Source organism: Sus scrofa, chromosome 4, assembly GCF_054392235.1.
Source record: "Sus scrofa isolate SSC_HxYL_T2T_F1_AM1 chromosome 4, Sscrofa_HxYL_maternal_Yorkshire_Landrace_v2.0, whole genome shotgun sequence".
Classification (NCBI taxonomy): Eukaryota; Metazoa; Chordata; class Mammalia; order Artiodactyla; family Suidae; genus Sus; species Sus scrofa.
In genome coordinates this window covers 136,319,890-136,336,576 of record NC_139386.1, presented here as the reverse complement: position 1 = coordinate 136,336,576, position 16,687 = coordinate 136,319,890, and the positions used below count along the sequence as shown (strand labels likewise).

The following is a 16,687-nucleotide window of genomic DNA, read 5'->3' as shown; positions in this document are numbered from 1 at the left end:
TGGATAATGCTCACTGTTTGAAACTGTAAACCAGCATGTACCAGTGATTGTCTCTCTTTATGCAGAGAGCCATGGCTCCAAAACCTCAGAGAAAGAAGCCCCTGAAACGCGGCAAAACCAAACCAACGTTGCCTGGTAGGACTGCTTCTTCATTCAGAGATTTTTATGGATTTAGTATTTGTACATATATTGGCAGCCAAAACAATCATGGTTTTATGTCTCAAATACATGTTTTTGGTGTCATAAAGTCAGAGAAGTGGAATTCAAAACTTGGGGATTTATTCTTAATTTTTATTCCTTTCATTACAATCTCAAAGGCCATAGCAAAGATATCACTATGATGTAATTCTGTGAGAAAGACAACTATTCAGTTTATGCCTAATCATAAAATAATTTAAGTCTTCATTATGTATTTGTTTTTAAGTTTTGTGGTTTAACATTTAGTAAAAGATTGTAATAAACTAAGATACACACTTGATTCAAAATGTAAATTTGACATCATTTTATTGTATTCTAGTTAGAGAAGAAGAAGAACCTTTAAATATGGAGAGCATGGGTAAGTGGAAATGCAATATAGAATTTATGTCCTCAGTTCTATAATATTTTGACACTCAGTAAGCAAGTGAGAATACTACAAATTGAAATAAATGATCAAAATGTGCATGGACTGAAGTTACATCATGTCATTTCGAATATGAAATAGGTTTTAAAGAAAGAATAAAAAGCAAGAGTGGAGGAGTTCCCATTGGGGTGCGGCGGAAACAAATCTGACTAGGAACGAACCATGAGGTTGCGGGTTCGATCCCTGCCCTCACTCCGTACGGGTTAGGGTTAGGGTACGGGTTAGGGTACGGGTTAGGGTTTAGGATCTGGCATTGCCGTGAGCTGTGATGTAGGTCACAGATGCAGCTTGGATCCCTCATTGCTGTGGCTGTGGTGTAGGCCAGCAGCTGTAGCTCCGATTAGACCCCTAGCCTGGGAACCTCCATATGCCGCGATGAGGCCCTAAAAAGAAAAAAAAAAAAACACATTAAGAGTGGAAGCAAGAATTCCAAACTGAGAAATAGACTGGACCAAGCAGTCCGTTAAAACTCCAACAATGTATGATTGTTGAGAGACGTTCTAAACTATAAAGTATGATAAATCTCCAAGTTATTACTTGATTATAAAAATATTTTTCAAACTCTGGCTCACGGCAATATTTATCTGTACATCATGGTAGGATTCCACTATCTCAAAGAAAGAGGCTAATTTTTAAGCCAATAAACTAGAACTTAATCAAGTTAATGTGGTTCCTACTTTTAGAGGCTAAATAACCTATTCCAACAACTTTTAATTTTTGTTGTTGTTGTTGAAACTTTCTCTGGGTTGCCTTAGATGATGCATTTCATGTTTAGAAACAGAGAAAACAGTGAGGGTGGGGAGAAGGCAGCTCTAAAAGACTTGCAGGGCACAGTAGAGATTTTGGCTTTTAATCTTGTAGGATGGGGAGCTGTTGGTGGTATTTAAGCAGAGAGGAAACACCATCTGGTTTACGTTTTTAAAGGGCCCCCCTGGCTACTCTGTGGGGAATTGCAGGGGCAAGAACAGAGGTGAGGCTGGTTAGGAAGCCACTGCAGCCGTCCAGGAGGGAGATGGCTGGGCGGCGCCAGGGGGAGCAGATGTGGAAAGTGGAGGTGGAGGGAGGCTGTCAGCTGACAGTCAAGGACACTGGAGCCAACAGGTGTGCTGCCTGACGAACATTTACTGAATGACTGAATGTTCCACCGGGAAACCTGAGAGCATCTTTGACTCCTTCCCCCTCAGCAGCTCCTCACTTGCATCCAAACCATCCCAAGTGGTGACAGTTCCACATCTAAAACATGTATCAAACCCACCTCTGCAACCTTAGCCTCACGTCCCTCACTCGGATTAGTCCCTCAGCCCCTGACTGAATCCCTGCTCCCGCTCAGCCCCCGTGGGTGCGTTTTGTGCACAGAATCCCCCTGACTTCTCTCTTTGCCATGTGAACTCTCCCCTGCCCTTTCTGTGTCCTGACAGCCGTCCTGGCTCTGCCCTCCTCTCTAACCTCATCTCTCCATCCTCTCCACCCACGTACAGCTCATCAGCCTCGCTTGTTACGAAACACACCAAGCTTGTTGCTGCCTCAGGCCCTTTTGCTCTGGTTGTTCCCAACACCTGAGAAAAAAATTTTTCCATGCTACCCTCTCTGCATCGTTCAGATCCAGACTCCAACCCCACCTCCACAAGAGGCAGTCCTTGAGGGCCTCTCTTTCACCTAGTGCCTGTGTTATTGCCTTCATCGCATTTGTCATAATTCCGAAGTTAAAATACTGCCAATTTTCCTGATTCGTGGTAGTTCTGCACAGTTGCTACAAAGTTGAATAGAGGATTCTGAACCTTCCCTCCTAGGAGGAGCACAGGATAAAGTTCCTGCAGCCTCTGGTCACAATGTTTCATTAACCAATCAACACATAGCCTTGTTTGATGTGTGCTTCTGTTTAAAGACAACTCATTTAGTGAACATTGTTGATTCACTAACACTGAACTTGTGGCCAACAACACTACCTACCATTCACGCCTGACTGATGCTTATCTGATACACGTATTTTCTCTGTAAAACACATCACACCTTCATCACTTAGAAACACTAGACAGCACTTTAGCAGTAATCTCGGGGACCATTTTAAATAGGCAAAGCACCAATACAAAGCACAAAACGGTGGGAAATGTGTTAGTACAGAGACAGTGGAAAGGACACCGCTCACAGTTTGAGGGAGGATAGAAGATGGCAGAGCCACAGTAGAAACGATGCTGGATCCTTAACCCTTGAGCCACCAGGGAACTCCAGACAGTCTTGTTGGACCTTCCCTGGCAACACGCACATCGGGCAACTCATTTCTTTGCTACTCTAAGCATGTCCACTAATGACCATAAAAATGCCACCACTATTGGTCTTGAGGTTACAAATGCATTTTAGCAAGTGAATTTGCAAATACAAAATTTGTGAATAATGAGGAAGGAACATATTTATTTGTTTATGCGTTTATACTCCCTTCACACACATATGCCTGTGCTGGCCAGCCCTTGTGGGTTCTCATGCTCTCTCTCTCTTTCTCACACAAACACAAGCTTCAGGGGAACAGCAACTCTCTTGCTGACCGCTGTGCTCCAGTGCCCAGACCAGATGTTGACACAGAAGCCCTCAGTAAATGCTTGTTGATCAATTGAATACATGAATGAACGAACTGCTGTCTCTGTTCTTCCTGCCTAAATAGACCACCACACTACTGCCCTCTTCAGCTCTGTGTTCTATCTCGCACCCTGTTTTCTCCCAGATAGCACTTGTCACTATTTGTCCTTATGTATTTCTGAGCGTACTTTTCTGTCTGTCTGTCTAGATTGTAGACCTTGGCACTAGGACCATGCTTTTCACATAGCAGGTGCTCAGTAAATATTTCCTGACTAAATAATTGACTGGTAAGAAAGTCCGTGAACCTGGGGAGGTGGCAGTGGTGGAGATGGTTCAGCTGAAAAATAGAAGTGAGTATGTTTGTTTAAGGAGAGGGGAAAAAAAGAAAAAGGACCTTCAAAACTTTGAAGGAGGCCTGTGGTGAGTTAGACTTAGCATCCCCTATGCTAGAAGGTCTCTCTGCCCCCGGACTCCCCACAGGCAACATTAGGAGCCTCTGACTTCCTTGACGTGGGTCCTGACCTTGTCAACTGTCACTCAAAGCTTGCGGAGGTCATGCTGCCAAGGACTGGATTCCCTTTCCTACCAAAGAACCGAGAGGCCAACAGACTATCTAAACAGCTGTATCCGAAGGCGCTCACAGGCAAGGTCCGGAGATTTCTAGAGAACAGGCATGACTTTTACACACGGTTACCATTTATGGAGCAGCAACTTCGTGCCAGACATGCTCCTCTCAGCCTCTAGCTCTGGAAAGTAAGCATCGATGTGGCTATCACAAGAGGGAGCTCTGTGACCCCCAAAAGTTAAGTAATTTACCCAAACTGTAAGTCACACTTTAGTGTATCCATACTTTAGAGTGGCCATGGTATGCTAATTGCCTATTGCCACTGTAACCAGTTACTACAAGTTTACCGTTGTGACATTTTGGAAATCAGAAATCTGCAAGGACTTTCACTGGTGGTAAAGTCAAGGTGTTGGCAGAGCTGGTTCCTCCCAGAGGTTCGGAAGGGTTATCTGTTTTCTTATCTTTTTCAGCTAAAAGCTCTCTGTGTTCATTGACTCTAGGCCCCTTCCTGTATCTTCAAAGCCAGCAGCATAGCATCTTCTAATCTTTCTCTTTCTTTGACCTCTGGCTCCCTGTCCCATCTCCTTCCTCTTGTAAGGACCCTGTGATCATATTAGACACACCTCTGGGGCTCTTAAGATCCTAAACTCCATCGCATCAGCAAGTCCCTTTTACCACCAAGGCAGCACTTCACAGGCTTCAGGAATTGGGACATGGATATCCTTGGGGTGACATCATTCTGTTTACCACAAGTGACTGTCAGCACAGGTTTAGAATGAGGCAGTTTGAGGAAAGCAACAGACTTGACAGAGCTGAAAAGGGGGTGGTAATACCTTTGAACCAATAATTTCACTTTTAAAACCAATCCTAAGAAAATAATTTGAAATAGGATAAAAATTTATAAATTAGATATTTGTTTGTAGAGTTATTTACAATCATTGGAAACAAATGAGGAAAAAAAAATTATGGCTTACCAAAAACAGAATGGTTAAAAACTATGCTATAGAATTACATTAATTTAAAATGATACGTTAGAAAAATTACATAATGTCATAGTAAAATTCTAGTGACATAATGGTAAGTATGAAAGAAAGGATTTAGAATTTCACGTAAGATACTACATAGGGAGTGACTAATCTATTAACACAGGTTCTCTCTTGAGAGGTAATATTAGGGATAATTGTTATTTTCATCTTTTAATCTTTTTAACAATGTATTAACTTCCTTTAAAAATAAGAACAGTGGGGAGTTCCCATTGTGGATCAGCAGGTTAAGTACCTGACTAGTAACCATGAGGATGCAGGTTAGATCCCTGGCCTCACTCAGTGGGTTAAGGATCCAGTGTTGCCCTGAGCTGTGATGCAGGCCAGCTGCAGCTCTGATTCAACCCCTAGCCTGGGAACTTCTACATGCTGAACCTGCAGCCCTAAAAAGGCAAAAAAAACCAAAAAAACAAAAGAACAATGGATGTAAAATTTTTAAAATTTTAACCAAGGCAAGTATTTAAAGCAAACAATTGCATGTTTCCTGGTGTTGATATTTTAAATGGTTATATTTAATGTCCTAATTCCACCTGGCCATTCCCAGGTCATCCAGAAATTTATCCTTTAGTATTAACTACCATGACCCAGGAAATATTTGATTGTCGAGTCGATGAAGATGTCACAGATGACCAACCTTATAAACTTATCAGAAAAGAAGATATTTTGGCAGACTTTGAACACAGAGCTGCAGTATCTGATTTCTACCCAGTCAAAAAAATTGTTCAGGTAAGTACAGAATCCTTCTTTATTTCTTGGTCCTACCTCAAGACCTTCCTGGTACATGATCACAAAAGTTGGAGAAATTGCTGAGTTCAAATCTGGCGTTTTCCATTACTTTCGGCAAAGGCTATCGTATCCACACCTTCTTGGGAATCCCTCTGGATGACTCTTTGTGTACAGAAAACTCCAACTGGTGACAGATTGTCTTATTCCACACCCAGAAAAAGCTCATCCTTGCCCAATTTTAACTAGAAAAGGAACCTACCCTTATTTTCCCAAAGTGCTTTTATTTGTTCGATTCATAATTTGATCCTGATTCATAATTTGTCTGCAAACATGCTACAGGGAACAATACCAAATAAAAGGAATGCTTCTTTTTTTCATGTTAGAAATAAAATTGCATGATAAATTTCCTTGGATCCACTGTGTTTTAAGAGCTTTTGTAAGTTAATAAAATAATTTTGTAATTTGGCGCTGTTAGCCGTAGATTAACTATAATTATCTTCTATGATTGATTGATTAAAGAAATATCAGTTTTGTGTCAATGTCTATATAAACTGACCAACCCCTGAACATTAACCTTCTCTTGTGATATTTTTGTAGGAATATCCTGGAGATGAGCTTCTGCTTGTTTATGACAAGGATTTCAAATATGGACTTAACTTTTACCTTATTGGAACTGAAGAGGGCAAGGAAAGCTATCTAAACGTAAGCACGTTCTGAGCCCGTGCAATTTGTGGTGGCCAGAAGGAAGTGGTGGCTCTGGGGGAGCCCTGTAGACATGGTCATGATTATTCTTTTTTTTTTTTTTTTTTGTCTTTTTGCCTTTTCTAGGGCCACTCCCGCGGCATAAGGAGGTTCCCAGGCTAGGGGTCTAATTGGAGCCATAGCCACCAGCCTATGCCAGAGCCACAGCAACGCGGGATCCAAGCTGAGTCTGCGACCTACAACACAGCTCACAGCAACGCCAGATCCTTAACCCACTGAGCAAGGCCAGGGATCAAACCTGCAACCTCATGGTTCCTAGTCAGATTCGTTAACCACTGCGCCACGATGGGAACTCCGGTCATGATTATTCCTGCCGAGCTCTGATCCCCTGGGGCCTGGAGCACTTCTGGCACCCAGAGCAGCTGAGCAGCAGATGTGGGGTGAGCTAACAGACGTCTCAGGGTCTCAGACACTTGGCTTATCTGCCCTTCATCGACCCCGTGAGAGGGGAAACAGCGAACCCGGAGTACCACCGCTCTCAGACCCGCCTTGACCCCTATTCCTGGCTCTCCTCTTACCATCTCCATGACTCGGGTAAATTCAGAGCCTCGGGGCTGCATGGTGGCACCAGCAGTGTCCATTTCCGGGACTGTCGTGAAGACTAAGTGGGTTGAGGCAGGTAGAGCCCTTGTATAGTGCCTGGCACACATCTAAGCACTCCAAAACTGTTGGCTATGATTATTTAAAAGAAGAATTTTAAAGGACAGGTTGGTCAGTGGGGATTTGAGGGGGAGGGTGTGTCCAAGATGAGCAGAAAATAAAAGCATGATAGTTTCCAAGGAAAGGCAGTCTGTTCACTTTGGGGGTGTGTGTATGAAAGGTGACGGGTTTCTGACACTTGCCTTCTGATGTAGCACCCCCACGGGGAGGTATGGTCAAAGTGCAGGAAGCAGGGCTTTGTGTGGCTGTCCAATAAGCAAGAAAAACGAAGCATAGAACTTTAAAGTGTTTAACACTTTTAAAATTTAAAGCAATCTTTCAGTTAGCCTTAACTTTTTCTTTCTTTCTTTCTTTTTTGTCTTTTTGCCTTTTCTTGAGCTGCTCCCGCGGCATGTGGAGGTTCCCAGGCTAGGGGTCTAATCGCAGCTGTAGCCACCAGCCTACACCACAGCCACAGCCATGCGGGATCTGAGCTGTGTCTTCGACCTACACCACAGCTCACGGCAACACCGGATCCTTAACCCCCTGCGAGGCCAGGGATCGAACCCACAACTTCATGGTTCCTAGTCGGATTTGTTAACCACTGTGCCACGACAGGAACTCTGGCATTTTCAATTTTATTTTTATGATTGTTTTTCTATGTGTTTTAATTTTTTTATTACAGTAGAATATTTCAAGTATAAAAGTACAGATGGTATAACAAGTACCTGCACAATCCCCTTCCATAATTAACAAATGTTAATATTTTCTTATATTCACTTCAAATTCTTTAAAATGAAATAAATTATAATAGATAATGTTCCACCCCCCCCATATCCTTCCTAACTCCATTTTTTTCTAACTCCTTCCTCCTATAAGGGACCATTTTCTAAAGTGTTATATCGGCTTCTGTCTGTGATTTCCCACTGCTACCATGTGTGTATAATGATACATGGTAATATGTTGCATTAATTTAAAATCTACATAAAATTTCTAGATTTTAATCAAATTGCTTTGCAACTTTTTCTCACTGAATTGTAAAATCTTAGGATCTATCCATCTTGATACATTTAGACATCATATGCTATAGATTCAGTTTGTTCATTGCAAATGTTTTATGAGATTTTATTTTCTGATGATACCACAATATGTATGAGCCCTTTTCCCTAATGCTATTCATTTGGTTGCCCATTCTTTTGACTACTGCAAATAAAACAGCAGGAACATCTATAAACCTCTACCTGTATCTCTCTGTATATCTCCTGGTGGACATCTTGGTTTAAAAAGCATTCACTCTTCTTATTTAATGGATATTGTATTTATTCATACATATAATCCTTTTATCAAAGGATATCATTAAATCAGAGAAAATTAGTTTTACATTTTATCAAGTTTTAGCATTCTATATTCTTAAAGATATATACAGTAATGTATATCTTTAAAATATATAGTAAATGCTTTTTTCTTATCACTTATCTTTCACTTTTATTCCTCTCCTTTTTCTTCTTTCTATATCCTTGATCCCTTTCTTGTTTGTTCTTTAATCTTACTTTTTTTGGCTTACTTTTTTCTCATAATTAAAGGCATGAACCTACAAAGAAGAAAAATAATAAGGAAGACTTTAAGTTATATGAGTAAAATTTATTGCAAAATATGCATATGTAAATTTGGTCGTGTATTTTAGAATGTTTTTGTTTTACTTCAGCCCCCAGAAGCACCAGAAGAACAGGAAGAATATAAAGAATATATTCCTGAAGATATATATATTTATAAGCCACCTGTCTCTAAACCATGGGTTTCTTTGGGCAGTGAAAAAGAAATTGAAGAAGAATCAGTTAAGGAATCCACAAAGCAGGTCAGTGGCTTGAATATGATCTCTAGTCCTCATCTCTCTGTAACTTAGCAACGCTTACTCCTGAGGGATCCGCATGGCTTGCCGTGTTTCCTACAGGAATATGGCTTTCCTTTTGACAGACGAAGGATCACTGCCTTAGGTGGATGTTCTGGAAGGTAAGCTGAAGTCTGAATCCCCACTACTTCAGGGCGTGGCCTTATTGGGAAACAGGGGAGCTTTATCCAGTATGACTGGGGTCCTTATGAGAGGATGGTCTTGAGAAGATGCGGAGACGCAGGGAGAACAGCACGTGAGGAAGGAGGTAGAGACTGGAGTGAAGCATCCATCAACCAGGGACCCAGGGCTGCTGCTGTCGCACCAGAAGCTGGCAGAGAGCCAGGGAACAGATTCACCCTCAGAGCCCTGGAGGAAACCGGCCCTCGGACACTGGCTTCAGACTTCCAGCCTCCACAACCGAGAGGGAATAAAATCCTGTTGTTTCAAGCCACCCAGTCTGTGGTACTTGGTTAGAGCCTCCCTGGGAAACTAACCCAATGACCTTCCCAGAGCAGCCCCTGACAGGGGCAGTTGTGTGCAAGGGACTCCTTATGCAAATGCCCCTCAAGAGAATGGGGAAAGCGGCAGGACAGGGACATGCCGGAGCCCTGCAAGGGTACAGTCTCAGACCAAGGTCTGGCAGAGGTAAGGCTTCAGCCTGCACCCCTAAGGGAATGAACTCTGGAGCGTAAATGACACCTCAGAGGCGCACCAAACAGAAGCAAAAGAGAGGGGCTTCCATATGCATCCTACAATCTATCACTGGTCGAGATGTACCTTCCAACAAAGTGGCCCTGGGACCCTAGAGCTTCCTCCATGGAAGAGCGGCCCAGGTGGCTGTGGGAATATGGCTCATGAACTTGGGAAGTACACAGAGGGACCCAAGAGGATGTGGGCAGAGCGCCAGCCTTGGCCACGCGGCCGTTCCCCTCCAGGGGCTCGATGATGTTCCCTCTCCTGCTCACGTGTCTTCCAGGTCACCTACATGATTTCTCGGAAACGAAGTGATTTTGGTGCCTCAGTTAAGTTCAGTGACCAGAATGCTTCCACTGTAAAAGATGCCTATATTGAATGCACAGCCTACCCAGATAAAAATTTTACCCTTAAGCAACTCGAGAGAGATGTTGGCATGCAAGCAGTCCCCCAAATCAGGGACACAAGTACGCAGACGAGATGGTAAGTATGTGATGCATTTACATTTTTTCCACAGGCAATTGCAGTAACATCTAGCAACACCCATGATTATTTTGAGAGGGCTTTACAGTAGAGGTAAATTGACCATGACTACAGCACTCCACGGAGGAACTTAACTCTAGAAGGTCTAACTATAATCGACAGAGCCTTTTAAAAATCTTAGGAGGAAAGTGAAACACAGATATGTCAGACCGTAAAGACTGTAAAGTGGGAAACAGTGATGCTGCCGATACTTACGGTGCTGCTCTAGAGAAGGGCTCGTCGTCTGTCACCCGGAATATCACCTTCACCTTCTAACTCCCCTAGATAGATCCTACAATCTATCACTACCACCATAATACCACCAGCATGGTCATTCTTGTGTCTCAAGTCAGACCGTACCACGTCTCTGCCAAAATCCCTTCCACGGCTCCCCGCACGCCCGGAGCCCTCAGGATGACATATGAGGTCCCCTTCCTTCCTCCTCGGTGAGTCACTCTGCCTGTCCAGCCCCGTCCCCAGACAAGCCCTCCGTGCTGTAGCCTACGAGCTACGTCCGGGCCCAGCATACCTTCCTTCCTGCCTTTGCCCATGCTGTTCCTCTGCCTAAAATGCCCTGCACCACCTGATCCACCCTCTGCACCCTGTAGGTTCCAGTTCATACCCTCTGTGATTTCCTGGAAACGCCAGGTAGAGTCAGTCACCCTCTCCTCTGCACTAAAGCTTAGACGTGTCTTTATTGCAACACCGATGACCCATGTTGTACTCACCCGCTTACTGGCCTGTCTGCCTTACAGCCAGAGTGCTTTGAGGCTGTAAATGATATCATTCCACACAGCAAGCTTTTAAGTAAAATTTTTAGTGAATTAATTGATGTGAAATGGATTCCCGAGGGACTCCTTTGGGAAACTGAACTAGGCTTTGAAAGTTGTGTAAATTTGAAGACATATTTAGCTAAGCCATGCATGTCTTTTTTAAAAAAGAATTAAACCAGGATTTTCCATCATGGTTCAGCTGAAATGAACCTGACTAGCATCCATGAGGATGCAGGTTCAATCCCTGACCTCGCTTAGCAGGTTAAGGAACCAACGTTGCCTTGAGCTGTGGTGTAGGTCACAGACCCATCTCGGATCTGGTGTTGTTTTATTTTGAAATAATTTTAGATTTATAGAAGATAAGCCACAAATGTTGAGTATGACCTGAACACACAGAAAGGGAAAACAACCTTTTTTTTTTTTTTTTTTTTTTTTTTTTTTAATCACATGAACAATTCAAGGGGGAGGGATCAACAGAGCTTGTACGGACAACATGGAGACCAGCCTGGGAGGCGTGGAGGGAGGAGCAGAGGCAGACAGAGAAACAGGTCTGGTTCTCTGTCACTGATTGTAGGGAACTTTGGCAAGTTCCAAAGCCCAGGCAGAGGCAAGAAGGCAAAGCTATTAAAACAAGCTGAGCCGGGCAGTGTGTAGGGAGAACGGGGCAGGAGGGGAGTCTGGAGTTGAGGAGACTGGATTGAGTAGGATCGGCCTACTCTCATTAAACCAGGGAAATGTGACCAGGTTCTAAAGTCAGGCGGCAGCAAACCAAGGAGAAAGGATGGAAAGGAGACACATGTAAACGCAGAATGCTGTAAACCTCATCGCTAAAACCAACAAAAACTTTTTGGCCTTTCTGGCGCTCAGGTCATTTCTCTGCTTTTTTTTTAACATCGAAACCCCTCACAGCACTGTGCACGTTTTCTAGCTCCAACTTCTCTTCTACCCTCTGTCTTAAGTATGCTCCAGTCTTAGCAAAGCCACCAAAGACCCCGTGGTCTGACTGCCTCATCCAGTCTTCAGACCCCCTCTTTTGCCACTGCTTGGCAGTATTTAACACGCTGACCGTTTCTCCTTCCGTCAACACCTGTCCGTTGGCTGGTGGAGACTACTCATTCACCCGCCGAACTCACCTGCAGCGCCTTCTCTGTCTCTTTTACTGAGATCCTGCTCCTCCCAACTTCCAAATGTTAAAGGACCCACAAAGCTGACTCCTTTCGATGTGTTCTCCAACTGTAGTTGATCTCTGAGTGAATGTGTTCATTCCTGTGATGTTACCTGTCATCTCTTGGCTGATGGCTTCAACCTCAATCTCTCCCCGAACTCTATGCTCATGTGTTCATACTCATCCGCTTCCTTAAATATCTAACGTCTCAAAGTTAACATGTCCAACCACAAACTTTGGACTTTCTGTTTTCAAGCCCCAGACTCCCAAATCTTCCTCATTTCAGTAAATGGCAGTGGTCTTCTTGTAATTGCTCAGACACCAAATCTTAAATTGTATTGGGTCTGTCTTCAAAATACATTCCCTGCTCTCAGCTTGGACCAAGCATCGTCACCTCTGCCTGGATTACTGGAATGCAGCCTAATGGGGCTTTCTCTATCCTCTTGCATCACGCTGCTCACACAAGAGCCCGGCTAATCCTGTTAAATGAAGCTCATACCATGTCACTGACGCAACCCCTCCTATGGCCTCCTATCCTGAAGGGACTTACAAAGCTTCGTGTGATGGCGATTGGAGTCCTCGGCCCTCGTTTCCCACAATTCTCTGGCCCATTCGTTCCAGCCCCTTTGGTTCCCTGCAGTCCCCAACGCATCCTGAGATCTGACACGTGCTCATGCTCACAGGTCCTCTGCAGAGGCCGCTCTTCCCCGTCCTGAGGGTTTTCTCCCTCCTCCATTCAGACCTCTGCTTGCACGAGGCTTATTCCCCGACACTCCTGTGGAAAAGCAGAGCCAACCTCTTGCCTTACTTTGCCTTCACGGTTCCCTCATCGCTTGGTGTGTACTGGTCATTGTCTCTCTCCTCTCCCCTTCTCACCACGACGTAGAATTTAAGCTCCACGAGACGGGAACGTTGTCTGGTTGGTTTACTGCTCTACCCCCAACTCACAGGACAGTTCCTGGCAGGTAGTCATTAAACGGAGGGGGAAAAGGACAGAGGAAGGGAAGGGGAGGGGATCGAGTTAAGGAAGAACATGCAGAATGACGGACGTGAGTTCAGTGTAAGAGAGCCATGGAATGAACAGTGAGAGAGGTTAAGACAGGAGAATCAGCCAGAGAAAATCATCTTCAAAACATGACTTTCAGGAGTTCCCGTCGTGGCGCAGGGGTTAACGAATCCGACTAGGAACCATGAGGCTGCGGGTTTGGTCCCTGCGCTTGCTCAGTGGGTTGGGGATCCAGCGTTGCCACGAGCTGTGGTGTAGGTTGCAGACGCGGCTCGGATCCCGAATTGCTGTGGCTCTGGCGTAGGCCGGTGGCTACAGCTCGATTTGATCCCTAGCCTGGGGACCACCATATGCCGCGGGAGCAGCCCGAGAAATAGCAAAAAGACAAAAAACAAAACAAAAACATGACTTTCAGATCTCTGTGAACCGAAGAGTCAGAAACCATGCCAATGCAGTGTTAAAGTCAGGGCCTAAGTGCATAGGTACCAGGGTGAGGAAGGACATGGCTCAGAAGCCGGGAGCAGATGGCCAGACCGGCCAGAGCCAGTGAGGTGAGGACAAGGACGAGGAGTGATCAGGCCTTGGAAGATGATCAGGACGTCAAAGATCATTAAATCTCCGAGTTCCCGTTGTGGCTCAGTGGTTAATGAATCCGACTAGTATCCATGGGGACAGGGGTTCAATCCCTGGCCTTGCTCAGTAGGTCAAGGATCCAGCATTGCCCTGAGCTGTGGTGTAGGTTGCAGACGTGGCTCAGGTCTGGTGATCTGGCATTGCTGTGGCTGTGGTGTAGGCCAGCAGTTACAGCTCCGATTCAACCCCTAGCCTGGGAACCCCCATATGCTGAGGGTGTGGCCCTAAAAAAGACAAAAGACAAAAAAAAAAACTTTAAATATCAAGAAATGAGGGTAAGACAGGAAGGAGAGAGGTGACTCATGAGTGGAAGAAACAGATTTTTGAGACAAATTTTTTTTTTTTAATTTTCCCACTGTACAGCAAGGGGATCAAGTTATCCTTACATGTATACATTACAATTACATTTTTCCCCCACCCTTTGTTCCGTTGCAACATGAGTATCTAGACAAAGTTCTCAATGCTACTCAGCAGGATCTCCTTGTAAATCTATTCTAAGTTGTGTCTGATAAGCCCAAGCTCCGGATCCCTCCCACTCCCTCCCCCTCCCATCAGGCAGCCACAAGTCTCTTCTCCAAGTCCATGATTTTCTTTTCTGAGGAGATGTTCATTTGTGCTGGATATTAGATTCCAGTTATAAGTGATATCATATGGTATTTGTCTTTGTCTTTCTGGCTCATTTCACTCAGTATGAGATTCTCTAGTTCCATCCATGTTGCTGCACATGGCGTTATGTCATTCTTTTTTATGGCTGAGTAGTATTCCATTGTGCATATGTACCACATCTTCCTAATCCAGTCATCTGTCGATGGACATTTGGATTGTTTCCATGTCCTGGCTATTGTGAATAGTGCTGCAATGAACATGCGGGTGCATGTGTCTCTTTTAAGTAGAGTTTTGAGACAAATTTCTTAGTCAAGCCAGGTAGAGCATTCTGTTTTCCTGCCAGTGTACAGAAAAGTGAGTCAGCCAGGACAGACTCAGGAGGTAGGCTCAGAAAGGAAGAGCGAACTTCTGACAGCAGGAACCCTAACCACATAACTTTAAATTTATTGGCCTCTCAGTGAATGCTGACTGTTAATGATGGACACTATTTCCATGTTGATGGAGTGACAAAATGTTAGTAACTAATGAGTCTGGGGAAGGAGCATATGGGAATTTTTTATACCCTTCTTACAACTTTTCTGTAAATTTAAATTATCTAAATAAATTGTTTTTAAAATAAAGAGTGAAATTCACGAGTACTTTGAATGGCAGCCAGGATCTGTTGTCCACGGTGTAGAAAAAAATTCAATATATAAAATTTAAATACAAAAAAATACCCTAATATTGTTTCAGAGACAAACTTTTGACCTGTCATGGCCTCTATTTAATTGTCTTTGATCTAATTTGGGGTATTCACTTTCTTTTAATATATTAGGGCATATCCCAAAAATGCTACTACACAATATTATCCAAGAGAGTTTTCAGAAGAAGAAAAAGACACACTGGGACAATCGAAGACTCTGACTGAGTTTCTTAACAACGTGTCCATAAGGTAAAAGCTGCATGTGAAGTTTAAAAATATCAATGTAAAGTGTGTATGTGCACTTACAATGGTAGGTCTTTAAAAAACAGCTCCCTGCCTGGTGTCCAGACAGGATGTATGAAGACGTTTATCGGCGGCGTGACACGTTCTACAGACTCTCGGTCTGTCTTTCCCTTCTGTTGCTAAGCAACATCCTAGACCCTCAAATCGAGGGCCCACCACACACAGTGAGCCGGAAAGGTGTATATGCTGTTTCCTGATGGCAAGTTACCATTGACTCACCACGGTTTCCTAACGGTTTTCCTCGCACTCGCCTTCTTAGCTTCACTGCCTCTTAGAGGTTTACAAAGACGGGGATGCTGTGGGTGCTGGAGATGATCATTACAGTGACGATAGGCATTTACCAAAATTACTTTTAAGTGAGAACCTGAATTCAAGGCAGGTATGGGTTTTGGATAGGTCGCCCTCATCCCTAACTCTTGTGTTGCTGCCGCTGTTACTGGCTCTGAAAGAGAAATGTCTTAAAAACGCCCCCTACCCTGACACTAGGGCCCTAAGCAGAGCCTTGGGACTTTTAAGCCAAAGAAACAGTTTGGCAAGCTCTCATCAAGTTGATATCGGAGTTCAGGTCAGTGGTTCAGGTTCTGCCATTTGTACCAATAGGTCAGTTTCTGTTTCTTTCCAAAATGAAAGATTTGATAGACGAGCTCATATATAGTCCAGGTTAAGTTTTTTATTTTTATTTTTAAGAAAACATTTTAAGATTAAATGTCTTGAAAACTCCAACAACTCTCAAAAGTTGTGACCTATGCTTAGAATCTGGTTCAAAAATTCACTAAAAAGACAAAAAAGAATTCACTAATGATTCAAAGAGAGCTTATTAAGTATTTGCCACTCCCTTACAGCAATGTGGGAGTGTTCCCTATGTGGGCAATGAGAAAGAAAGGAGAAAAATCTGAGGTTTCTTTTCCTCATATCAAAATTAAGTAGTTATTAAGAACAGTAAAAATGAGATGTCTATCTGTGTACAGTGCATTTCAGGGAAATAAACGGTCTGTAGCCAGTTCTCAATTACCTGCATTGGGTATTATTTTTAGCAGCTTTTATTCTTCCCTTTCAATTGCCATGCTTGTAAGAAGAACAGCTTCAGAATTCCCTCCTTGAGATGTGGGAAGCAAGGGCCAGAATTATAAGAAGAAAGAGGAAAATAAGTACCGGAAATTTAACACTGGCCAAGAATGAATAAGCAACCCCCATTTACATCGCAGCCGTGCCTGTTACCCAAGAACTGTTTAAGGTTTACTTAATTTTTTAAGATTAATATAAGCCTGAGTTTGTTCTGGAAGAGAGCCCTTTGATACATGAGCTCTTTTTTTCGCATAGAATTTTGTCCAGAACAAACCTAAGGCAGGCATTATTTGCAACAGAAGAAAAGGATCTGAGAGGAGAGAGAGAAACTTTAAGGAGATGCTCAAATCCACTAAGAAACATTCACTTGAGGGCTTAAGAAAAATGATACCCACAGGCTTTCTCTCAGACAGCAAACCT

General features: G+C 43.6%; 1 protein-coding gene across 12 annotated transcripts in view; it reads left to right on the top strand.

Annotated features, from left to right (window-relative positions):
* Window positions 1-16,687, top strand: part of DNAI3 (dynein axonemal intermediate chain 3) — a 60,992-nt gene that overhangs the window by 5,522 nt on the left and 38,783 nt on the right. For 10 of the 12 annotated variants that reach the window (XR_014843158.1, XR_014843156.1, XR_014843157.1 and 7 more), the window contains exons 2-8: window positions 66-135; window positions 518-556; window positions 5,346-5,527; window positions 6,125-6,229; window positions 8,634-8,783; window positions 9,796-9,995; window positions 15,032-15,148. Coding sequence is in view for 9 of the 12 variants with exons in the window: in XM_085021306.1 (XP_084877432.1) it covers window positions 72-135; window positions 518-556; window positions 5,346-5,527; window positions 6,125-6,229; window positions 8,634-8,783; window positions 9,796-9,995; window positions 15,032-15,148 (857 nt within the window). In the remaining 3 variants the exon portion in view is untranslated. Of the gene's footprint in view, window positions 1-65; window positions 136-517; window positions 557-5,345; window positions 5,528-6,124; window positions 6,230-8,633; window positions 8,939-9,795; window positions 9,996-15,031; window positions 15,149-16,687 lie in introns of all 12 variants that reach the window. The other 2 variants (XM_085021310.1, XM_085021309.1) reach the window with 1 other exon arrangement.